Here is a 26,847-nt window from a genome sequence, read left to right as displayed (position 1 = left end):
CTTTTAGCCTTGTGATACGTTCCATGGGGTTTTCTTGGCAAGAATACTGGAGTGGGTTGCCATTTCCTTCTCCAGTGGACCACATTTTGTCAGAACTCTCCGCCATGACCTGTCCATCTTGGGTGGCCCTGCACGGCATAGCTTATGGTTTCACTGAGTTACGCAAGCCCCTTCACCACAACAAGGCAGTGATCCATGCAGACTCCCAAATGATGTCTCATTCCAGAATGGAGCTAGCTGAGAACTCCAATGAGTCACCAGGGAAGTGAGACCATCAGTTTCCAGGAAGTCACACCATGCCTCTTAGCCATTGTTATTGCGAATTCTGTTATTAATAAAGATGTGGTCAAATGAAAGCTCAAAATCATCTTTGTGTTGGAAGGAAAAAACAAAGAAAAGATGAAGCATCAAAGGAGAAGAAAACAAAAGAAGTAATCTAAAATGGAAATATACAAAGGTGTGTTGGGTGAGGAATGCAGAATACAGCAGGAGTGGGGGGGTATTTTGGGGTGGGGGCAGTAAAAACTTAAAATGGAAGGATAAAGGTGAACAATAAGACACCAGGTGGTAATCTGTTCACTACAGTTGTGACACAGACCATTGGAGCAATACTCTTAGATTGAGAACTTGCTAGATTTTCTCCTAAGAGAGAGATAATTCACACAACCAAACTGTGGTGAGTATGTGTCTCCAAGCTCAGTTTAAGATCTGGTGAAGGAGCCATGTAATTGCTTTACCACCCTAGCCTATAACCCTCAATTATTATTATTAATGATAATTACCATCATCATCATCAGTGCAGTGCAGTACCACCTGTGTACAGGGTGCTTTACAAAGAACAGGTTTGACAGGTCCCTGCCCCTAGGGACTTACAATCTACAAACACACACAAGGGAAACAACAGAGGTAGCTGGAGGAAAGGTGAAGGAAGCGTTCTGTTGCAAAGTTGTCCAAAGTGGGCAAGCGATGATGTGGTAAATGTGGATTAAGATTTGCAAGCTGATATGTGTTGAAAAAGACATGCAACCACTTTGCCATGTACATTAATCATTCTATATCCATGTACTCACACCGCTGCAATTTGATTGTCTGAATTTGCCCTGAACCAGTGACAGAGATGCAAAGACAAGGTGATCTGCCAAGGACACTGCCTCATGAGGGGGGCAATGGTCAACCCCTAGGGCCCCCTGACCTGTTACTCCTCTTCCTCCTCCTCCTCCTCCCTCTTTCTGACCATTCACTCTTCTTGAGCTCTTTAGAATGGAATCTGAAGGTTGAGGAACTCAAACGACAGAGTGCACCCATCTCAGAGTCTCCGATCTATTCAAACCCCTGTCAGGCCTCTGCTGTGTAGCAATCTTTTTTTCTTTTCTTTTTTTGTGCTCTCTGCTCATTGATTGCATGTTAAGCAGAGAAAAATAAGCAAATCATGACATGCCACCAAAAGTTCCATAAATTGTGGCTGACCTTTTTTGCGGGCTTTTCTGAAGGGGGAAAAAATCCAACTCCGTCAATGAGTGGATGGTGGAGCAAAATATGCCTAACAACCCATGAAACACAGACAGAACAGATTTAACAAAATCCGTACATCCCCACACACAGGTCACCTGGTAATATACTCTTCCTCACTGTGGTGAGATGTACCATATTTCTTTTTAAATTATAATAATTATTTCCACATTTGCATTTATAAATATGGATTTACATATGCAAATGTTAACCAAATCAGTGTTCTGTTTTTTCATGGTGCATGTCCCCTCTTTTGGCAATTTGTAAGTGGCCACCCTAATTCAGGGGGCCATCCCCCAAATGCAATGTATTAGTTCTCTATTTCCAATCCACAGACCATTAAAAAAAATTCAGGCACCAAAGACTGAGCCAGAATGAAAACATATACATTCTGTCAATACAACATTAAATTTAACAAGATCAGAATCAAAATGACTCAACCTCTGTGTATCTGTGACCTTGTTCTAATAGCTGTAGCAAGGAACTTGGCTGTGTTTTCAATGAGCGTGATGTTAGCTTAGCATCTGTCATAAGTACATAAATATACTCATCAGAACTTGCTGGATATAAACGTAGCACACGGGAAATAAAACAAGCTCTCATATTCCAAGTGCGATACAGAAGGATATGAGGTAGTGCTTCTGTGGCACCTTCTGTGACAGCTGGTGGAAACAGGGTGAAAGAATAATAGAATCATAGAATAGTAGGGGGGGGGCTACAAGACCATCGAGTCCAACCCCCTGCTCAATGCAGGAAGCCTGATTCCCAGAGGTCAGCCACACTGGAAAACGTGTCCGTTACCTTGAGCCAGACAGAAACCTCTAGACCAGGTATAGGCAACCTTTCTAGGACGTGGGAACATCAGGCAATTTGCTGAACTGTCCTGGTCCTGGGTACCACTACAAAAAGGCTGCCATGGGAGGTGTGACAAAGGAGAAGTAACCTGCCCAAAAGACTGAGAACTAGGGATGGCCATTGAGGGGAAACCTGGCCCATTTGGGGCTCGCGGATTTCCTGGGAGCCCCTGGCTTAGGGATGGACGAAAGTCACTTACCTGGTCCCGCAGCTTGCTTCGCGGTGGGGGGGAGGCGCTCCGTTCTTCCCCACCGAAATTCTGGCCGGGGGGGAGGCGCCCCATCCCTCCAGCCGCGAATCCTCCTGGCCGGCCGGGACGCAAATGGCGGCGGCCATAGCCGCCGCCATTTGTGTCCCTGCAGTCAACCATGATAGGCTACGTAAATCCTTACTTAGCCTATCACGGCTGACTTGGGGGGGGGGGAAGCGCGTACGCAAATGGCGGCGCCCATGGTCACCGCCATTTCTGTTCCTTATTTGGGCACGTGTAGTCTACGTAAACATTTACGCTATTTGCGTTGCCCGTATTTTCGCCGTAGTCTACGTAAATGTTTATGTAGACTACATGTGCCCAAATAAGGAACACAAATGGCAGCGCCTATGGGCGCCGCCATTTGCCTACGTGCTTTTTTTTTTTCCCCCCAAAGTCAGCCGTGATAGGCTACATAAGGATTTACGTAGCCTATCACGGTGTTTTTTGAAAATCTAGCCGTGATAGGCTACGTAAATCTTTACGTAGCCTATCACATTTGCTTGTGTTTTTTTTTTTTTTACTTGGAAATGGCGGCGGCGGCAGCTGGTCGGAAGACCGGCCGCCGCCGCCACCACCGAACCACCGCCGGGAGTCGCCAGCGCCAGGGACATTTGGCAAAGGTAAGTCCCATTCCAGGGGGGGCGGGGGGGCGGACCGTTTCTCCACCAATTTTGGGGGGCCGAATGCGTTGGCATTCGGCCTCCCGGAGATTCGTGGAGAAATTCTCCGACATCCCTACCCTGGCTTGGCTTGTATTTGTGAGCCGAGCTGTTGGTTTTTTCCCAAAACCTGGGAACTTTCTCAGTTTTTTTCTTAAATTACCATGCACACAAATTGCAGCTGCAATGTGCATAATTTACACAAATTTCAGCCATAATTATCTTAATTTGTGGAAACTGCGTCTGTAATAGGCTTAATTTGTGCAAATTGCAGCTGCAATTTGTGTGAATGGCAATTTAAGAAAAGAAAAAATAGGGCTGTGCACTGCTTTGGCCCAAAGCCTGAGCTCTGAATCGAAGGAGGGCGCTCTGGGCTGCTTTGGGCCATCTCCGAGGCAAAGCGGATGGGGCCCGAAGCAGCCCGAAGCAAAGCAGGTCGCTCCAAAGCGCTTTGGTGCGCTTCAGAGTGATCCCAAAGCCCAGCCACCACGCCGACACCACTGCCGATGCCCGGCCCCCAGCTCCTTACTTGGGTCCTCTGGACATGCTCCGGCAGCCATCTTGTTGTTCTGGAGGGGGGAACCATTTTTAAAATGGCGACTCCCTGCATTTATGGACATACAAGGAGTTGCCATTTTAAAAATGGCTCCCCCCTGCCTTCCAGGTCCAGAGGGCCTAGGAGCTGGCAGCATCTCTCCCAGCAGCACCAACAGCAGCTCCCCCAGCAGCACTGGTGAGGGCTCCTTGTCAGGGTTGGATCGGAGCCCATAGAGCCCCAAAGCAGTTCTGATTCTTAGGAAAAGATAGAAACCGTGGGAGAGGAACCTGCACGCTGTTCAGAGGCACAGCCGGAGGGAGAGCCCCTCCCTGCTCACATTCCTGAGAGTGGCAGTGACACTGGCAGGGAGAGGGAGGGACAACTGGAGCTTCTGGACATGAGGTGCCGGTGCAGGGACAAGTGGGAGATGGCAGGCGCCGAGAGGAGGCACTCAGCCCGCTTGGCGTGACAACAACAGCTGGGCCCTGATGCCCCATGGGAAAGGGCTGGACATTCTCCTCCTAGCCCTTAAGTTCAGAGGCTTCCCGCCCTTTCCCTCCAAATGGAGACCAACTGATTCCCTAAGGCTAGAATCCCCTGGTAGGCTGCTCCCTCTTAAGTTTCCTTCTTAGGCTCAGGCAATTAGCATCTGTAAGCATCATTAGGTTGAATGGAAATAAAGCTTTGGAAAAGAGCCCTATCATCTGCGTGTTGATTCTGGCTACTTGAGGATTTCAGAAGGCAGGAAGGGCGCTCCTGACACTCCTCTGGCAGCGCTGGTGGCAGCAACGGGGGCAGCTCTGCCAGCAGTGCCAGTGGTGGCTCCCCAGCAGTGGCTCCCCTGGTGGCGATGCCCCCCCCCCATGGAACAAGGGCCCAGGTAAGAAGATGGGGGCTGGACGGCGTGTTGGTGGGGGGCTGAAGCAGGATTCGGATGTCCAAATCCTGCTTCGGCTTCGTAGGCCAAAGCGAGCCAGGTGGGCCCCGAATCAGTCTGAGCCAAATCAGTCTGGCCTCAGAAGCCCCAAAGCAGCCTCCCTCTGTACAGCCCTAGAAAAAAAAAACCAAAAGTCTGTGAGCTGATCTGATGAGATACAGATCAAGTCTGACCAGCCCGCAGGCAAGCTGCTGAGTCCAGAGGGCCAAGCTGCTCACAGCTCAGCAGCAAACCTCACCCCCCAGACAGATTCTTCCAACAACCCTAGTGAGAACAAGGCAAAGACAGGGTCTGAGCCCCGGCACACTAAACAACTCCTTTGAACCTACAGTTCTCATCCACAATGTACGGCAGCCCCAGCCACCAGTAAGAAAATGTGTCAATGAAGCAAAAGAAGTGGGAGGGGCGGGACACCTTGGGGGGTGCCAAGGACGGTGGCCAGTGGCACACTGGTGCTGGCAGGCATCGCGTCGCCTTCTCCTGCTCTGGAGTAAGGGCCTACCCACAAGCGAGACAAGAGAGACAGGAAGCCAGCAGGCATGGGCGGAATCTGCACACAAAAGGCAGAGGAAGGAGCAATATGGCTCTCTCCAATGAGAGAGAGAAACGGGAGACAGGGGAGGAAGAGCAATGACCCTTGGCCCTGGGTCAGAGGCCAAAGGGGGTCTAAGGCTTGCCTCTCCCCTTCCTCACACAGACATGCACGCCAACCCAATCTGCCAGTGCCCGCCATCAGCCTCCTGCATACAGGTGACACGTCGGGGGCCCTGCCAGTCTTGTCGGCCCAGCCCCCTCTCTAGGTTGCCCTGGTAGTGAGGCCAGGCCTGTGCTATTCCCAGTGGGCCTATTGATGGCTGAGAGGAGAAAATGAAAGGTTAAATGCAAAGCTCCTTCCTCCGAATGCGAGGCGACAGCTGTAATCATCCGGTGATGGGAATCAAAGTGAAAGTAATCACAGGAGGCAACAGGCTGTGACTAACGGCTATTTGGCTGCCGAGGCCGGGCAGCGACGACACAAAAGAAGTTGCTCGGGGGACAAATGAGCAGCCCACGGCAGGTCAGCAGCAGCCTCCTTCCATAGCAGCCTTGCTCTCTGCTCTCAGTGTCATCCGCTCCAAGCAACAGCTCTGGGATTGCCAGTGGGGGTTTGAGCTTGAAAGCCCTTAATGGCTTGGACACAGGTTGCCTGAAGAATTGCCTCCTCCCACATGGACCTGCCTGGAACCAGAGAACATCTTTGCAGGCCCTTCTCTGGGTGTGAAGCTGCAACACATGGTTCCTGGAGAAAGGGCCTCCTTAGTGCTGGCACCCCAGTTATGGAATGCCCTCCCCAGAGAGGCTTGCCTGGCAGTAGGGATGTACAGATTTGGTTTAATCCATTCCATCTCTGTTTCATGAACTGTCAGGCAACTTTCTATCATCTTTTTGTTTCCCCTTTCAGAAAACTCTGCAAAAAAAGTTTGCCACTATGTACGGAGCTTTCCGTACATAGGAGTACGAAAAGGCTGCATATTGTCACCCCGCTTATTTAACTTATATGCAGAGTACATCATGAGAAACGCCGGGTTGGATGAATCACAGGTCGGAATTAAGATTGCCAGGAGAATTATCAACAACCTCCGATATGCAGATGATACCACCCTAATGGCAGAAAGCGAAGAGGATCTAAAGAGCCTCTTGTTGAGGGTGAAAGTGGAGAGTGCAAAACCCGGTTTGAAACTCAACATTAAAAACATGAAGATCATGGCATCTGGCCCCATCACTTCCTGGCCTATAGAAGGGGAAGAAATGGAAGCTGTGACAGATTTTATTTTCTTGGGCTCCAAGATCACCGCAGACGGTGACTGTAGCCATGAAATTAAAAGACGCTTGCTCCTTGGGAGGAAAGCTATGGCAAACCTAGACAGCATAGTAAGAAGCAGAGACATCACCTTGCTGACAAAGGTCCGTCTAATCAAAGCTATGGTTTTCCCAGTAGTAACGTATGGCTGGACTATAAGGAAGGCTGAGTGCCGAAGAATTGATGCTTTCGAACTGTGGTGCTGGAGAAGACTCTTACGAGGAGTCTTGCAAGGACTCTTGCAAGGAGGTCCAATCAGTCAATCCTAAAGGAAATCAACCCTGAGTGCTTATTGGAAGGACAGATACTGAAGCTGAAGCTCAAATATTTTGGCCAACTAATGCGAAGAGAAAACTCTCTGGAAAAGACCCTGATGCTGGGAAAGACTGAAGGCAAAAGGAGAAGGGGACGGCAGAGGATGAGATGGCTAGATAGCATCACCGATGCAATGAATATGAACTTGAGCACGCTCCGGGAGAGAGCGCAGGACAGGAAGGCCTGGCGTGCTATGGTCCATGGGGTCACGAAGAGTGGGACACGACTGAACGACTGAACAACAACAACGGAGCTTTCACCGGCACATAACACTCTCATCTTTTTCTTAGGTCAATGTACAGTCAATGAGCAGAGTGCACAAGGGAAAAAAAAGATTGCTACACGGCAGAGGCTGAAGAGAGGTCAGACATGTGTAAAATGTGTGGTGGTGTTTTTTTAAAGGTGTATGTATTCGCATATTTCCCAGCAACATTCATGTTTTCGTACAACTAAATTTGCATACAATTCCAGAAAGTAAAAAAAAAACAGTCCTCAAGTCTGCAGAATCCACATGACTTAGAAAAACCCGTTCTGCTGTGGAATCGATGGGTTGGATTCATAGAAATCCGAACTCATTTTAATATGTTTCAGATTTCTCCAACATCCTTACATGGCACTAGGGATGGGCGAACTTACTTTTGCCTGCCTTGTGCGCTCTTCACCAGACCCCCGCTGGCTGGCCAACTCTGGTCGCCATGCCGGGCAAGCCGCTGGACAGTCCGTTGGTGCCCAGCGAGTGGCACGCAGTCTCCCGCTCCTCCAGCAAGCTGCCATTTTTCAGGAAATGGCAGCTTGGCATTCTCTGTAAAGGCTGATTTTGTGCAAATGGTAGCTGTAAGGAGGCCCATTTATGCAAAATTACAGGCATAAATGGTTTAAATAGACCATTGTGTAAATGGGCCTCTTTATGGCTGCCATTTGCACAAAATCAGCCTTTATGGAAAAAGTTGGGCAAGCGCAGTGGTCCATGGACTCCAGTCCAGGGGGCCGAGCTGGCAAGAAATTGCCGAGCCTCGAACCCCACCTGGATGCCAGCGACATCCCTACCTGTCACCTTCTTTACACTCTTCTTGGTGCCAGGTGTGAAAACCTTTCCATCTTCCCAGTCATTTTTTTTAAAGATATATGCACTCTTAATCCGCAGGATCTTATATCTGCTGTGTACTTTCGGGAATCCTATTATAGTGTTTTATTTGCTGCCTCTGACATTTTTGTATTGCTTATTTGTTGGCTGTTATTGTCTTTTAATTCTTTATAAGCCCCACCTCCCAGAGGCGGGTAGCGTTCAATGACTTTAAGTTAAGAAATGAAAATACGTCTGGTATCTCTGCTGAGCCACCTGTGAGGGACTAACGCCTGCAACTGCTTCCCAAGACATGTCCATGATGCCATCTCCCTTACTTGCAAAAATATTCCTCCTCAAAACCCTCTTTTTATCTAATGTCCATTGTCACAACCTCTTTGTCGTCATGCCCTAATGCAGCCTTCCCCCAGAGGCTCTCCAGATATGTTGGAGTACACAGCGCCCTCCACATATGGAGGCTGGAGAAGCCTGCTATAGAATTGAGTGTTTTTCTGTCAATATTCAACTGCTGTCCACTATAATGGCAGCCCAGTGAGTGGCAAAGGAGGCAGCCATTTTTTTTATGATGTCAGGCATTTTTAATTTCCCAGAATTGAAAAAGCACTTCAAAATGGCTTTCTGGGAAAAACAAAATGGTGGCCACTACAGTTCTCTTCCTGCAACCCCTCCCTCCACAATTCTTTTTTACCCCAACCCTGAAATATAGCCAAGACAAAACATCTAGTTTTGAGGTGGGTGAAATGGCTGATGGTCCTTATCGATTTGGTGTAGCCCTAACACAACACAGGGCTGCTCTCAAGGGTAGTTATGGTTGGGCACCTGCCAAGGTCCCACACCCCAGCAGGGGCCCATTGGCAAGATCCTTCCTGGACTTGCTCCTCCATCCTTGAAACCTGTTTGTTCGCCTGCCTCTTGCTTTGGCCCAGACAACAATAGTGGTGAGGAGGAGGAACAGTAGATGCCACTGTCTACTTGCTCACTGGCTCTCTGCCCATCAAGCAAGTGGTAGCATTGATGGGAAAGAGGGAGAGGAGCAGTAGCAGCTGGTGAAAATGGCAGTGAGAAGGTAGATTCACAGAGGAGCGGGTCCATTAAGGGTGTCTTGCCCAAAGGCCTTCCAAAACTTGGAGCCAGCACTGCGCGCATGCGTGTGCATGCATGCACAGACACACACTCACATACTCACACTCATATAACTTTTTACCAAAACCCACAATAGGCCTGTGAGATTGCATCCAGCCAGAGGCTACTTGACACTACATTTCTAAGCCGTGATCTTGAACCTACCTTTTTGTTTCCCCAGGAAAATAAACTGAATGGATTTAGCTTGCGGGACCAACTGCTGTCTGATTTTTTCTGAAGTCGCAGGATCCAAAAGCCAAAATAAACAGAAAAGAATTCTCAGTTTCATGGATTGATTTGATACAGTTTTCGCCCTGGGAGTACCTGCTGGATTTGCCTAAAACAAACTCCTGTGTCTTGTTGGGAGAATTGCTGCTTTGCCTATTACACTGGGAGCACAGAAGGAAGTCAAGAGTTTCCTTTCTATCTACATAGCCAATACACATGGAGGACATTTTTTAGCATGGGATGGGTGTAGGAGAATTTCTGACTGTCTTGATGCACCAAAGACAGGGAGGCGTGGCCTTCTGGCTAATCCCAAAGGGCCAAATTCACCCCCACAAGTGGGCCAGATTAGACCCACAGACTTGAGGTACAACACCCCTGGTGTAGACAATACCAAACTATATGGACCAATGATCTGACTGGGTATAAGCCAGCTTTCCATGTTCCTATTGATGTGTGCTATCCATCTAGAAAATAACTTGCATGAAGCAAAGTTCTGTGACCCAAATTAATTAGTTTCTGCATCCCACCACCTGACATCCAAATCCCCCAAAGCCATCCACCTGCTTAGTTCTGTTTCATTGTGATGGTATACAACCATCCACACCCCTTCCTTAACCCTAAACCCTACAAATTTAATGCCTTATGGTAAATGCATGATCACAATTAACGTGTCTGTATTTTTGTCAAACAACAACAACAATGGGGAAACCAGATCAAGACCAGAACCATGGTGCATTGGGAGGGGGATTAACTCTTCCCCCTGTGCTGTGGACCCAGTGAAATCACTCCCTAAATCTGCTTTTAGCTTTAGAGGGAAGCTGCTATTGTCACCAATGGAAGTTTTTCTCTCAGGACAAAGAGCAGATACATGCAGAGCAGGGATCCATTTTTGTTGAGAATGCAACTCAGGGGAAAAGGGTTAACTTCTTGCCCCACATGTTGTGATCATGATGAGGATCAGCCCTGTTCCTATGACTGCTGTTTTTTTAAACAACAACAACAAGCAAACAAAGAACGACAGGCAGATATGTAAAATGCAATCATGTATAGAATATAGAGCTGAGCCGTAATTTCTAGAAGAATTTTTTTCTGAGAACATTTCTGAGAATCTCCTTTTTTCATTCCCTTCCCTTAAAACAGGGGTGCAAAACCTGAGGACCAAATGCAATTTCAGAGAGGGTCTTGGGGGCCGCATTCCAGTGGTGGGTGGGGCTGAACGCAAAGGGGGGGTATCCAAAGGCAAAAGGTGTGGAGTCAAGAATACTAGTATATTTTCACATAAAGCTTTTACTGCCAGTAACCAAGTCTGGAGAAAGACATTTCAGCCTTTTAGAATGGAGGGGAAAAAACTGCACAAAAGTTGGGAAACCACCCAAACATTGGTGGCTAGGGAGAAGGGGGTGGGGGGCCAAAAGAGGGCCATTTTGCAGGATATTCTCAGAACATTCTCTGCTTCTTTTTTGTCATGGCAAATGCCCCAGAACGATGCTACTTCTGGGGCATTGTGGTGGATGCAAAATGGCAGCCGGAAGGACAGCATAGTTGCTGCTGCTGTTGGCAACAGCAGCCACAAAATCTTGGGGAGCGGGAGGGAGAAGAAAAGTAGCTGCGGCACTGGTGCCCTCAACAGAACTGCTGGAGAATTTCTTCTCCCCCACTGGAGAACCTTCTGTAAAACTGTCCTCCCAATTTCATTGCCTGCCCATCGGGTGGAGACATTTGAGAGGCCATTTTAGCTTAGCTCTAGCTTTGCACTCTGCTCCTCAGCATTGGCTTGGGGCTATGCTCACCTCTGGATATTCATCATCAGTGTCGTCGGCCATTTCTTTAGAAATCTCGTTTCTTAGAAATGACTTTAGGAACTCTCCTTCTATGTTCTCAGGGCACTGCTGGGTCAGAAGAAAGCCCAACTCCAGTACTGGTCATTACCATTGCTTTTTGCACTTCCAAAGAGAAGACGTGCTCCATTCTAGTCTTTACATAGTGTAGCAGATGTTGGGCTAAGGAGAATTTAGCTGAAAGTACTGAGTGAGCTCACCCACCGAAGCGTGGGGTTGAACTGTATCTCCCTGGTGTTAATTCCATCACAACTGTCTGGTTGTGACATCATCAGCACTGCAGTTCTGAGGCCAGCATCACCTCTCTTTTTAAGGATGTTTAGAATATCGATGCAACACATTCAATCAAGCAAAGGTTCTGAAAGGGGTTTCCATGGTAAAATTAGGCAACAATTCAAAACTTCCTAGAACATCATGGGTCAGATGCAGATTTAGTCATAGTTAGAGTGGGTCTATTGAAATCAATGGGACTTAAGTTAGTCAGGACTCACGTAACTCCCATTGATTTTAATGGCCCTGCTCTAAGGATGATCAAATCTGGATCCAGTCCCTCTATTCTAAAGTTGACATTTGTGAGGGCATTTCCTCTGCTCCAAGTCTGACACTGGAGTCACTATAGGCAGGGGAGAAGTTTACCTCACTATCTCCAAATGCAACACCTTAGTAGAACTCAGCCAAAAGTTCTCCTTGGAGAACACTGGGTCAGATTTGCTGCTGGGGTGTGCAGCGGGGCTGATAATTGACAGGGGTTAATCCTTCTGTCAATTAGGGGGGAAGAAATTGGGGAGAGGTACCAAAGCTCACCACCCCAACACACCGCTTCTCCTAGTGAGCATGAGAACATATGAAGAGTCTTACTGGATCAAATCAAAGGCATCCTGCATCCGGTTTCTCACAGTGGCCAAACAGATGCCCCAAGGCGAAGCCCACAAGCAGGGCATGAGGGAAATATCCCTCTCCCACTATTGTTCACCAGGAACTAGCATTCAGAGATCAGGGAGAGGCCAAGACATTTGGTGTCCTGAGGCAAATGGCAAAATGGCGCCCCCTTCCCATTCCATATACAGATGCTGATGAGAATGGCAGTTGAATCTTACTCCATCACTGTTGATGAGACATTTTCCACTGCAAGTGAGGACAAAAGCTGAGCTTAGGGGGCAAGCAGACCTTGTGGCACATGGTCTCTGTGTTAGTGCCACTAACTCTGTCTTCCAGCATTTCACTGCTGCTGCTGCCCACCCCAACATCTGCCACCTGAGGCTGCCACCTCACTCTGCCTAACGGTAGGGCCAGACCACTCAGAGGTGCTTCTAGTTTATTGATTGAAAGCAGGGGTGCACAACCTTTTTGGCTCCAAGGGCCGCATGTGATGCTGGCTCGGGCCTTGGAGGCCATGAGCTCATGTGTATGCATACATCCCAACAATCCTGATACAGATCTTTCTTTCCTTCCTGCTAGCAGTGGCATGAAAAGAGCGATATGTAGGAGGATCACTGGCAGAGGGACTGAAGAGCCTTCTCGCCATCCTTCTCCCCTGGTCCTGATACAGGATCCTAGGGATCTGCGAATCAGCAAAACTCAAGCTCGCCAAAGTTCTCAGAATTCCATCTTGAAGTTTGTTCTGACTTGAATCTGTATCAGAATGCAAATTTTGTTTTGTTTTGGCATGAAAATCTGTGCAGAGTTTCATGAGGATTTTTTCAAAAGTACGCATCAATCATGCACATCTTTGAAATGTATGCACTGTTCTCCCATTGATTAAAACATATATTTTTTAAAAAACACACACAATTTTTTCCATGCACATTTTTCAAATGTATGTCAAACAATTGTCAAACAATGTGGGGCGGGGGATTTACCAAGGGGACAAGGTACCCAAGGGAGACTGCAGTTAAGGCTGTGAGAGCCGCATGCGAGGGCCTTTTCTGTCGTGGCCCCCACTCTGTGGAACTCTCTCCCTAGGGAACTCCGCCATGCCCCCTCTTTAATGAGCTTCTGCCGTGCATTAAAAACATGGTTGTTCGGGCAGGCATTTGGGGTGGCTTAGGGTATTTTAGAAAATGTTTTTATTGTAGAATTTTATTGTTTTCAACTATTTTATTATATGCTTTGTACATCGCCCAGAGTAGCTGGGTGACCAGCCAGATGGGCGATTAATAAATTTAATAAATTAATAAATTAATGTGATCCCCCAGGCTGCAAGTGGTGCACCCTAATTTAAAACTTCATAATAAACAGCTGGCATGCTTACAGTATTTATCAACCCCAAATCACTCCTTCTTTCACACTTATACCTGCACACACTTGTTCCTTGAAATCTGTAGTTCTGCTGCTTCTTCCGCACTTCTGGCCACGATCATCTCAGATGCTTAACATATACAGAGGAGGAGCTGTTGCCCTTATCGGAGGCCCTGCAGCGATCCCGAGCCTTTCCCCGTATGTGATTTATGGGCAGTTGTTGGAACACACCAGCTTTATCCTTCTCCTGAGGCCTCATAAAATAATAGTGGGCTCAGCAGTATGAAGATGAACTGAGCGCAATGTAAGCTTTCCCTAACTCAATGATTCCCTGGGCGCCCTTAAAACCAGATGGAGACCCGCTCACGCAGGCTAAATATAGCAGAGTAAATGAAAAAGGAGCCCGTTTGTGACAGGGAAGAACAAGAGAGAGTCCATCCCCTGGCAAACGGAGCAGGAGTGCTTTATGCTTTTGCTGCTTGCCAGTACAATAGATGCAAACTATAGCAAGAAGTAGGAGGGTGAGAGGAAACCAGCTTGCACTTCCAGCCTAGCATCACAGCAAAGGCAGAGTGCCCATTTCACAGAATCATTGTCCTCCGAACACATGTCAGACAAGGAAGTTTAATTGCAAACCAGGCATGGTCTAACGTGTGCTTCCCCAACCTGGTGCCCTCCAGATGCTTGGGACTTCAACTCCCATCAGCCCTAGCCAGCTTCATCCCTCACCCCGGTGCCCTCCAGATGCTTGGGATTTCAACTCCCATCAGCCCTAGCCAGCTTCATCCCTCACCCCGGTGCCCTCCAGATGTTTGGGACTTCAACTCCCATCAGCCCTAGCCAGCTTCATCCCTCACCCCGGTGCCCTCCAGATGTTTGGGACTTCAACTCCCATCAGCCCTAGCCAGCTTCATCCCTCACCCCGGTGCCCTCCAGATGTTTGGGACTTCAACTCCCATCAGCCCTAGCCAGCTTCATCCCTCACCCCGGTGCCCTCCAGATGTTTGGGACTTCAACTCCCATCAGCCCTAGCCAGCATGGCCAATGGTCTGAGATGATTGGAGTTGTAGTCCAAAAACATCTGGAGGGCACCAGGTTGGGGGAAGGCTGGGCTAGAGCTGGGCAAAGTAATCTGGTGCCTTTCGGATGCTTTGGACTCCAGCTCCCATCATGCCTGGCCATTGGCCATGCTGGCTGTGACTGGTGTGTTCACAGTCCAAAACATCTTGAGGGAAGCAGATTGCCTATGCCTGGTCTACAGTAGTGGGGGGGGGGACTTATGACTCCCTGGATGTTGTTGGACTCTAGCTCCTTTCAGCCCCATCCAGCATGGCCAAGGATGATGGGGGTTGTAGTACAAAAACAGCTGGAAGGCCATGGGTTCCCCACTCCTGTTCTAGAGAAAGTTAACCTCTTTCAGCCCCAGGGCTGGATTTCATTTCAAGGAAGCCCTGGAGGGGCACATTCCAATGTTGGGCGGGGCTGAAAACAAAAGGGGCAGAGCCAAAATAGCAAACATACCAGCATATTGTAGCTAAAAGCTGTTACTGCCATTATCTAAGCCTTATGAGAAGCATTGCCAGCTTTGAGAATGGGGGTAAAACTACAAAAGCTGGAAAACCACAGTGGTTGTGGGAAAAGGGGTTGGGCCAAGGGAAGGGGGCATGGCCCTCTGGGGAACTCTGGAGGGCCAGATTGGGCTCCTGGGATGAGGTTCTGCACCCCTGAACTATGTCTTCAACTAAAGCTACAAAAAAGACAGAATCAAGCCAGGAAGGTTCTAATTGCTAAGGCAATCCTCCCAGATCTGGTGCAAGGAAGCATCAGTAGGACAGAAACCTGATTCCCCTGCTCTAATCAGTGGTGCTTCACATTGGACTAGAACATTGGATAGCTCATTTACAGCTTCACACCTTGGAGAGCTCCCTGAGAGTTCTGACTGGTTCTGACTGAAACCTGGAGCGGATTCACCACCCCACTGACATCAGAGCCACCAGCCTCCACTGACTTTCATGCTTGTTTACATGGAAGTAAGTCTCACTGAGGTCAACGGGACTGACTTCCAGGAAAGTGTTTCGCATTGGAATCCTAGTCTACCTCCTTCAGATCCTCATATGTGGGCATCTGCCTCCTTTAACCACCTGCAAATAGATGGCCAGGCCTAATGTTCATCTCTTTGTGTTTCTGCCCATAAGTGGAACTCTTCAGAATCCAAAGGTTGGTTCCAGAGTTCCCCTGGAAGACGACTTGCTTTTGCCCATCTTTGCTCCAGCCAGTTAATGATTGATGCATCTGGTAATGAATGATAAGAAGAAGAAAGGGGGGGTTGGTAGCTGGGGATCTGACTTCACACAACCCATTAGGCAGAGGACAGGGGTTAAACAGCACCATTACAGGCCATAACAGCTGCATAACAACAGAGCTCAACAAGATTATTAGGAACTGGGACAATCTCAAGTTCCTTGAAGGAGGGAGAGAGGATAACACAGATGATAACAGTACAATACAACCAGGATAACAAGCAGATTGTCTTCCCCTATATAAACCCAGTCGCCCCCTGAGATCTTCCAAAGAGGCCTTACTGGTTGTCCCATGACCAATGGAGTGTTGCCAAGTAACAACGCGTGAGTGCGCCTTCTCGGTAGTGATATCTACTTTCTGGAACGCTCTCCCACGTGTTGTTCAAGAGGCAGAAAAAATGTTGAGCATTAAACCTCTATTGAACACATATTTGTTTATACAAGCTTTCCCTGATGTGTAATGGTTTATGTTCCAGTTTATGAATGTTTTGTTGTAAGGTTTTAAAGTATTTATTGTTTTTATTATTCTTTCACTGTTTTTAGATTGGATTTATACTTTTAAAGTGTGTGTGTGTGTGTGTGTGTGTGTGTGTGGTGGACCACTTAGAGATCTTGGGATAAGCAGTATTGAAGCAGTATAAATACAGTCAGGGCCAGAAATATTGGAACAAGGATAACTGTTTTGGCAGTTGGCCTCTGTCCACCACCACATTGAAGTTGAAAGGAAACACACCCAGATGGGAGCGAAGTCAGGACTTTCAGCTGCAATTCAAGGGGTTTGACAAAAGTGGGGCACTAACCATTCAGGAAGGACAGCCAGTGGCATGCACACACACCCATCGTTGGTGGCTCATAACTTAAGTAATGGAACAAACCACCATCGTTTCAAACTTAAGAAACGCCTTTAATAACTGGATGAACATCCTTTGCAGTCAATGACTGCCTGAAGTCTGGATGGAACCCATGGACATGACCACATGCTGAGTTTCCTCCCTCGAGATGCTTTGCCAGGCCTTTACTGCAGCTGCCTTCAGCTGCTGCTTGTTTGTGGGTCTTTCTGCCTTCAGTCTTGTCTTCATTAGTGAAAAGCATGCTCTATTGGGTTGAGATCAGGTGACTGACTTGGCCATTGAAGAACAGCCCACTTCTTTGCCTTGAGAAACTCTTGGGTAGCTTTTGTTGCATGTCTTGGGTCATTATCCATCTGCAATATGAAGCAGCGTCCTATCAGTTTGGCAGCATTCGGTTGAATCTGAGCAGAAAGTATAGCCCTATACACTTCAGAATTCATCCTGCTGCTTTTATCAGCAGTCAGGTCATCAATAAACACCAGTGACCCAGTTCCATTAGCAGCCATACATGCCCATGCCATAACACTGCCCCCACCATGTTTGACACATGATGTGGTATGCTTTGGATCATGAGCTGTTCCTTTCCTTCTCCATACTTTTCTCTTCCCATCATTCTGGCACAAGTTCATCTTGGTTTCATCAGTCCAAAGAAACTTATTCCAGAACTGGGCAGGCTTTTTTAGGTGTTTGCTGGCAAAGGCTAATCTGACCTTTCTGTTCTGGACCTAGTTGTGAAGCCTCTGTATTTACATTCATACAGCCGTCTCTTGACTGTAGATGTTGACAATGACATGCCTACCTCCGCAAGAGCGTTCTTGACTTGGCTAGATGTTGTGAAAGGGTTCCTCTTCACCATGAGCAGAATTCTGCAGTCATCCCCTTTAGTTGTCTTCCGTGGTCTGCCAGGCCTTTTGCTGTTGCTGAGCCTGCCAGTTAATTCCTTCTTTTTTAGGATGTTCCAAACTGTGGTATTGGCCACTCCCACTGTTTTTGCTGTCTCTCTGATGGGTTTATTTTCTTTCCTCAGCCTAATGATGGCCTCCTTCACTCGCATGGACACCTCTTTGGACCCCATGTTGGGAGTTCCAGTGAACAGCTACCAAATGCAAATGTAACACTCAGAACCACCTCCAGGCCTTTTATCGGCTTGATTGGTCATGGGGTACCCAGGAAACAGGCCACACCTGGCCATGCAGCTGCTTGTCAACCATTTGTTCCATTATTTATGAGCCACCAATGATGGGTGTGTGTGTATGCCACTGGCTGTCCTTCCTGAATGCTTAGTGCCCCACTTTTGTCAAACCCCTTGAATTACAGCTGAAAGTCCTGACTTCACTCCCATCTGGGTGTGTTTCCTTTCATCTTCAATGTGGTGGTAGACAGAGGCCAACCGCCAAAACAGTTATTTTTGTTCTAGTATTTCTGATTCTGACTATAAATAAGTAAAAATGTGACTTTTCAGTTTTTTATCATTTTTTTTAATCAAAAGTGAATTTTCATGCATTTTTTTTAATTAACAGAGATGCAGAAATAGAACTAAAGCTCAATTGTTTAATCTTCTGTTTAATCTCAGTTGTTTCATCCTATTCCAGGAAGGTGGCGGAGGAATCCCAGCTCAGAGACCCATTTCTATTACTGTGTTTCAATAGTGAAATACATTTACACAGATGATTTGGTCAGCATATCATATAATTAGTACGTTACTCAGTTCATTGTGTAATGACTTCAGTTGATACCTAATTATAATCATGGTCACGTTTCCTCATTCTGATGTAATCCTTGCTGACAGATATTTTATTCCTGTCGTCAAAACTGGAATCTCAACTTTAAAAACATCCTGCAAGATGTACTTGGCTTTGTTCCAGTAAACAGAACAGTTTCAGTTTCATATTGCAGGCTGGATGTTCATTTCTCTTCTCATGGTAGATCTAACATGATAGATACAAATTCAAAGTCAAACCTAATGCAAGCCCATGTTCTTAGTGTGAGGGAAGGCTCCCAGCTTGAGGGGGCCATTAGCAAAGTCCTGTCTGGTGAAGGCGTGCTCCTTAGGGATGTTGGAGAATTTTACCATGGATCTCAGTGAGGCCAAATGCCAGTGCATGCGGCCCCCCGAAATCCATGGCGGAACGAAGCCCCCCACCCCCCACCCTGCCAAAGGCACGCGAAACGGAGCACCTACCTGGTGCCGTTCACGCTGCTTTGCGAATGGCGGCTGCATCTGCGGCCGCCATTTGCTTCTTCATTATTGCCATGATAGCTACATAAATACTACGTAGCCTATCACGGCTCACGCAGGGACGCCATTTGCATCCCTGTGGAGGCCATGATAGGCTACGTAAATATTTACATAGCCTATTGCGGCAAAAAAGGGAACGCAAATAGCGGCCGCTGTAGCCACCGCCATTTGCATTCCTGTTTTTTTGCCGTGATAGGCTACATAAATATTTACATAGCCTATCATGGCGAAAGATAGGGGCGCAAATGGTGGTCGCTATGGCAGCTGTCATTTGCGTCCCTGCGCAGCCCAGCGGCCGGATGTCCAGCTGCGGGCAGCCCCGGCTGGTGGCTCCGCGGAGTTGCTGCGGAGCGGAGCCGGCCAGGGAGCGGAGCCGGCCAGGGAGAATTTCGGGGGGGAGGGACGGAGCGCCTCCCCCCCACCGCAGATGTCCCTGGACGAAACCAGGTAAGTGTTTCGTACATCCCTAGTGCTCCTACTTCGGTTGCACCACCAGCTATTTGGCAGCAGCAGTGTACTCATCAGCACTAGTGGGCAGCAAGCTAACATTTTAATTTCCCCCAATGTAGCTCTCTCTGCGGGGCATTGTAGGAAATTAAAATGCTGGCATCCAGACCCCCACTGGGGCCACCGTTAAAATTTCCCAGAGTGTCCCAGAGCAATTCTTCACCATGGGCACTGCGAAAAATTTAAATGGTGCTCCATTCTGCCTCTGTTCTGGTGAGTAGGGATGTACGAAAGTCACTTACCTTTTCGAAGGGTGACATTCTCGGTGGGGGGGAGGCACTCCGTCCCTCCCCCCGAAATTCTCTCCGGCCGGCTCCGTTCCGCGGAAATTCCGCGGAGCCACCGGCCGGGGCCACCCACAGCCGGACATCTGGCCGCTGGGCAGCCTGCAGGGACGCAAATGGCGGCTGCCGTAGCCGCCGCCATTTGCGTCCCTGTATTTTGCCGTGATAGGCAACGTAAATATTTACGTAGCCTATCGCAGCAAAAAAACAAAACAAAACAGCGAACGCAAATGGCGGCGGCTACGGCGGCCACCATTTGCGTTCCCTTTTTATTTTTTTGCTGTGATAGGTTACGTAAATATTTACGTAGCCTATTACGGCAAAAAAAAAAAGGGAAGCAAATGGCGGCCACTACGCCATTTGCGCCCCTCTCTTTTGCCGTAATAGCCTACATAAATATTTACGTAGGCTATCATGGCCAAAAAAAAAAGGGAACGCAAATGGCGGCCGCCGTAGCCGCCGCCATTTGCATTCCCTTTTTTTTGCCGTAATAGGCTATGTAAACACTTACGCAGCCTATCACGGCTTCCACAGGGATGCAAATGGCATCCCTGTGTTAGCCGTGATAGGCTACATAAGTATTTATGTAGCCTATCATGGCTATATAGTGATGAAGCGAATGGCGGCCATGGATGCGGCCACTATTCGCAAGTCAGCGTGAGCGGCAGCAGGTAGGTGTCCCGTTTTGCGTGCCTTTCGCGGAGTGGGTGGGCGGGGGGGCTTCATTCCACCACGGATTTCGGGGGGCCGCATGCACTGGCATTTGGCCTCACCGAGATCCGTGGCGGAATTCTCTGACATCCATAGTGGTGAGGCCTGAGTTACAGGGTTCCACTATGGATCAGGGTTTGAGGCCAGCCAGGCTTCGCAGGGTGGAAGGAATGGGAATAGGACAGCACCTCAGAGAATTCAGAGTGGTGCTGGGTCTAGAAGCCAGACAAGCTTGTCTGTTACATTGCTCCACCAAGTAGCAGATTGTGACTGAGCCTTAAGTAGGGGTTTACCTTCCTTTAGCTTGTAAGCCCCACCTCCACACTGACTAAGGCCTTTTCTCTTAAAGGGGCCTGGTTTGTTTTAGCAGTCTCTAGCTGCGTCAATGTGGGGGTGGTTATGGCATGCTGGTGTCTTTGTGGCTGGAGTCCTCAGAGTCAGAGGATGGAAATGTGACCTCCTTTGGATGCGGGGGGGTGGCAGATTCTAGAAGCACTGATCAGGGACCCCAGCACAGACATCAGTGTGGCGGCTATGGGGCCTTGTGCCCCAGCAGAGCCCAGGCAGCTGCTTATCACACATTTATTACCCAATTCTCATTAAAAAGAATTATAAGTTCCATTTCTTTCTTTCCCATCCACTTCCACATTATTATATTCTCTTATCCATTCATTTCATTTTTATGTCAGTTTCATCATTTTTGAAGTCCCAAGAGGTTTGATCTGCCCTTCCTGACTCACAAATGCCAATATTTCTACTGCACAGAACCAGACTCTTCCTCTCCCCTATGTTATATCATTCAAAGATGGTCACAAAGCCAACTCAATGGGTTAATCCATTAGCAAAAAAATTCAGGTGACATTGAGGCTTTCCCCCAAGTTCAGTCATATCATATGGCTCCCCAATTTGGGTAATTAAATATATTCAGAGTCAGCTATATAGAATTATTTCATTGCAATGCCTGATCTTAGTCTATTTGCAAGTGTGTTTATCAGATATTTCTACTTCTTTCTTATTTGCTTGTTCCTGACTGGTGACCTCCAAGTGTGCACAATTAATATTTGCATATTAGGTTTGTTTCATCACTCCCCTCCCCCTCCTCCCCCAATCATCTTTGACCTACACAAGCATTTGGCTAGATTTTTCAAAGCTCTTGGTTACTGTGGGGGCTACTCCTTGTTTGCATCTGTCCATCGTTGTTCTCGGGGGTAACTGAAGCTCTAGAAATAATCTGATTTGGGGCTGTGAAATCTCATTTGAAGGTCTATTAATGCATAGCTGGAATGACACAGGCCCCATCCTGTCTCCACTGACTTGAAACATGGGAAGCAATTTCACTGGGAAATCCATCTCCTGGAACAGACTGAGGAAGGGGTGTGGAAGAATCAGAAAGCAATTATCTTTAGGAGGGAGATTAAAACAATATCTATGCTATTTCTGCCTTCTCCGGCTCCCATCTCCCATCTACAGAGGGTTGGAATGGACCACTGCTGAGCTAAGCAAAACAGCCAGCCAAAGATTAGGTCCTTAAAATATGTCTTCCAGGCCTTCCTGGGAGAAAGTAATTAGCAGGCTGACATGCTCATTCCTTTTTTGTTGTCTGACCCGAGAAAAAGAAATTTTTAATCAATGTTGTTTCAATAACGCATAAATAAAACATCTCTGCCTCATAGGATGCAAGCTCTGAAAACAGAAGCGATAGTACGATGATTAGTAATGCTGTATAATTGGACCCGGTGACAGCAGAGAGTTTATGGTGAAGAGTCAAGATCAAGAGCTTTGGCTATTCAGTGGTATAGAAATGTAATAAAAAATAAAATAAATTTAATGCAGATTAGTAAGTCCTAATGGACTTTAATCATGCATTTGTAGTCACAATCAAGGTGGTTAAAAACTCACAGGAATGTTGGAAGATGCCTTCTACTAAGTCAGGCCATTGGTTCATGTAGCTCAGTATGGTAGACACTGGCAGCATCTCTACACCAGCCTAAAATCCTGCATTTAAAACAGGGATTTCTGCTTCCGTTTTAAATGCAGGATCACATTTAACACGTGCTTCCTTTCCCCGCTCCCCTTTCCCCCTCCTTCTCCCCCTTATCTGAGTCTTCCATTATCTTTCATTGATCTTGCGCCTCTTCTTGCTGCTTTTATTCTTTTCATGGAGGAAACCGAAGCAGAACACAAGGCGGTAATTTGATAGCTCATTATCTCCTACCTATTTTAAAATGGAATAAAGGTCATTTAGCGCAAGAGATGCCCTGGAGGTTCACAGCATCATCTAAAGGACCCACAAACTTCTGTGAGTGAGCAATCTCAGTAGCAGGATAAAAGCTCCATGTGAAGAAGCCCTGACTGGAAACTCAGGCAGGAGTTTTTCCTGCCCTACCTAGAGATGCCAGGGATTGAACCTGGGACATTCTGCATGCAAAGTATGTGCTCTACCACTGAGCTACAACCCTCCCTAGACCGATGCAAAGATGCACATTTACAGTGAAGAGACAAAACTGTGTTACCGACTACAATTATGAAACTGGGGGGTGGGGGGTAGTAGCACCCCTCGGAGGGTGTGCATAGAAATAACTTTAAAAGAAAAGTCCCATTGGATATTTCTCTGCAGCATCAGCTAGGCTTCCTTCAGCCTTTGCAATGTAAACGACAGACAGACCTGCAAACAGAATAGTTTTTCCCCCACACCCATGCTTCAGATGAACTACTCACCCCTTTTGTTTTATTTTTAAGTACCACAGGCTCATCCTTTATTTGTTTAAACGCTTATCTGCCACCTTATTTTGGGGCATGGAGCACAATCCATTGGAAAAAAAATATGGGAAATTGTTCTGGAGATGGGGAGGAGGTAGGTTCATGATATTACAAGCGCTAGCCAATCAGTGCTGTCCCCAGCTGTTTCTGATGCAGACCCATGGAACTGACTTTTCCTAAGGTTTACCCTGATGAGAAGTGTTTTTTTTTTCTTTGAACAGAATGTGGGGAGTGTGCCTTCAGAGAAAGCCCGCTGCTCAAATAAACTTTATGTCTGTATACACCCAGATTCAATTACGTTGGAATGCAGAAGTCATGACCTTGACAACGTTATTTGGGAGATCAGATCATTGTGCCAGGTACAGCTAGAGCTTGTTTCTACCTCTATAATATGGGGGGGGGGTGGCAAAAAGAGAGGGAAGCCTCCAGCAAGCAAAAGAAGTTGTCCTTGAATTTTCATCTGGAGCATAACACTGTCAAGATGCAAAACTAAAAAATCCTTAGTAGGGAAGAGCCCGTAGCTCAGTGGTAGAGCACACGCTTTGGAAGCAGAAGGTTGGAGGGAGTGCTGTGCCAAAAATTTCTCCCACATTTTTTTCCACCATTCTCATTCAGTGCTATAGAAAAGGAACTGCTTTCGAAAAGGAATTCAAAGGAGGAGAAATTTCAGAGAAATTCTCTTGGGCTGGGTTTGGGGTTCTTGGGCTTACCTTACTTATGAGGTGGCTGAGGAACATGCAGGAGTGTCCTGTCTGTCATTGTACAATAACCTGTGTGGCAGCCTGTAGCCTCCTCGGCTTCCCACACTTCAGATGAAGCCATCATGAAGAAAATACCATGATGAGGCAATCCCTCCCATGGGGCCTTTTCAGTTCAGGAAGTGCAGGTGGCCTGGGAGGCTGCAGAGCAATGGACAGATGTGTAATAGAGAGAGAAAACAGACACGGCCCCCTCGGCCATTTCACAGTGATTCAGTAAGCTCAAAAAGACCAGCAAAAGAAATTCAAACTTCTGCCTCAGAAAAGTGGAAGCCTCCCCACAGCTGATGCTGTTGCCACCCACAGAAGCAGTGTGGTAAACCAAAAACCCTGAGGATAACGGGAAGAACCCCTCCTAGTAGTGAACCCTGCCTGTGAGAACCTGGTGGAGAATTTCTCCTCCCTTAAGAGAAATTCAGTGAAATTGTCCCTCCAATTTCTCTGCCTACAAATAGGCTGGAGAATTTGGAGAGGCCTTTTGTGCACAGCTCTAGTTGGAGGTCCAATCACTGGCATCTCCAGTTAAAAGAATCAGGTAAGAGATGCTGGGGAAAGACCTCTGCTACTGGGCTAGATGAACAAATCGTTTAGGGCATGGGTGAAAAACCTCTTTCAGCCTGAGGGCCAAATTCCATTTCAGAGAAGCTCTCAGGGGTCACATCCCAGTGGTGGGTGGGACCAAAGACAAAAGGGGCAGGGCCAAAATCTGAAAAACACCTGCATGTTTCAGCATCAAGATCTTACTGTCAGTAACAGGAGGGACATTTCAGCCTTTTAGAATTGGGGGGGGGGGGGAACCATTGCACAAAAGCTGGGAGAATCCCGAAATCATCGGTGGTCGGGAGAAAGGGGTGTGGCAATCTGGGGAAACCCAGGGAGGTCAAGATTGGGACCCCAGGCAGGCCAGATTGGGCCCCCTGGCCTGAGGTTCTATAGCCCTGGCTTGAGGAAGGGGAATGGTTCAGTGGAGGCTGGTGGCTCTGACGTCAGCGGGGCGGTGAATCCACTCCGGGTTTCAGTCAGAACTAGTCAGAACTCTAAAGGGGCTAGCCAAGGCACTTCACGTGGTTTGCTTCACCCCTTGGATAACTCCTTTAGACTTCTGACTGGTTCTGACCAAAACCTGGAGCAGATTCACTGCCTCACTGACATTCGAGCTGCCCGCCTCCACTGCCTGCTTTGCAAACAGGATGTTGCCGGTTCAGCCTCCGGCATCTCCAAGCAAGGCTGGGAAAAGTCTCCTCTCTGAAAGCCTGGAAATCCACTGGCTTTCGATTCGAATGTCACAATAGATATCACGATAGGAATGAGCCTCATTTCCCCTCAAGCTCACGTGCTCCACTCTGCCCCTCTCCACCTCTAGAACAACTGTGAAGAGCATATTGCAAGACTTTGCTTCCATTTTTGGTTAGCCGCAGCTTGGCTTGTGGTCCGAACCTGACTAACTGCATTCAATCCTCCCCTGGCTCCTTTTTTAATTATGCATATCGTGACCCATCTCAAATATGCATTACATATGCAAATTACGTCCAAGCATTAACAGGACAATTCCATAGCAACATAATATATATCTTCGACCTTCCCACTCAGACAGCAACCGACATAAGCTGTGGTTAATCATAACTATGGTTTGAAACGAGCCAACTTCAAACCATGGTTTATGAGGTGAACTTGTTTCAACAAACAATAGTTTAGATTAACCGCAGTTTAGGGTTCAGACAACACGGACCCATGTACTTAACCATGTCTGTGGCACTGAATTAGGGTTGCCACCTCTTTTTGTCTGGGAGGCTCCTCATCTTTAACAGCTACATGGCAGGCAGGCAAGCACAACATGGCCCTTTTCATGCTTTGAATAACTATACCTATTTAATTAAATAATACCTATTAATACCTATTAAATAATACCTATTAATGCCTATTAATACCTATTATAATACCTATTAAATAATGCCTATTTAATTTGGCTGGCACAAATTTTTTGCTTTGTTGTTTGATAAGAACTTACCAAAAAAACACATTTTTAAAAAAAACAGGCCCCAAACAATTGAACGTGGGAGAAATTAAAACTGACCGATTTCTCCATAACTACTTAAGAGTCTGCTCTCATTTCTGCCACACATTTCTTTCTTCCCTCCTCCCGGGAGGTTTTTAACATATCGATCACTGGGGGGAGTGTGCTATGTAAATGTCATTTGCGAGGCATGGTCTCCCCCCCACACAGTTATTGAGGGGTTTTTTGGAGGGGCCTTATGGGAGCTCATTAGCCGTCCTTTTGGCTTATTGGCAGCGGAGGGACTTGGACTATTCTTTCTTCTCCCCCTTCCACTCCTCCATTTAGACCCTCCCTGTAAATATTCCAGGAAAAGTGAAGGTTTTCAAAGGAAGGATGGTGAAATAATTTTTCCTGAGAGCATCGCAGCTATGATCCCAGGACCCCATAGGGCTAACATTTGCGGCTGAATTCATTCCATTTACGCCAAAAAGCCACACTTCACCTGGTGAATAATTAAAGCACTAGGCTGCATGTTGCAACCATTCTCTGCTCCGTTAAGTGAGTTTTTTTTAAAAAAAAAGTCTATATTTGTCGGCAGCTCTGGCACAATCCCCTCCTTTTTTTGATATACATAAAAGAAAAGCAATTTTCCCCTTTTAAGCCCATTTACTTGTCTTGTAAAGGCAGACACTTGACACTTGCTGCGCGATTATTATAGAGAGAAGGAACCGGTGGTGATGAATACCTAATAATTACCTTATCCTAACGGATGATTGTTTCCCACAACTGATTCTTCGGGATTTTCTCACTGGAGAGAAATGAATCAAGGAAGCATTCGTTTCCCCCAGGAAGCCAGTTTTCGCTTCGTACGACCCCCAATTAGGTCTTCTTGATACTTATATGTGCTGTTTGACTGGCACATGTTTCTTTACATACTTGCTTTTTCGTTTTCACTAGGGGTGGATAAGAATTTCATTTCTGTTCCATTTTGATAAGAACTTACCAAAATTTGCAAAAATCACCAT

The 26,847-nt window shown here is 47.2% G+C and overlaps 1 protein-coding gene across 1 annotated transcript in view; it reads right to left on the bottom strand.

The window, feature by feature from the left end:
- Positions 1 to 26,847, bottom strand: part of CCDC33 (coiled-coil domain containing 33) — a 286,225-nt gene that overhangs the window by 236,756 nt on the left and 22,622 nt on the right. Inside the window, exon 4 of the mRNA XM_084816877.1 lies at positions 9,278 to 9,346. Within this exon, the coding sequence (XP_084673003.1) occupies positions 9,278 to 9,346 (69 nt within the window). The remainder of the gene's footprint in view (positions 1 to 9,277; positions 9,347 to 26,847) is intronic.

This window comes from Heloderma suspectum, chromosome 11 (genome assembly GCF_057233095.1).
Source record: "Heloderma suspectum isolate Gila_16-S chromosome 11, 16-S_ref, whole genome shotgun sequence".
NCBI lineage: Eukaryota > Metazoa > Chordata > Lepidosauria > Squamata > Helodermatidae > Heloderma > Heloderma suspectum.
This window is presented reverse-complemented; position numbering and strand designations above follow the sequence as displayed.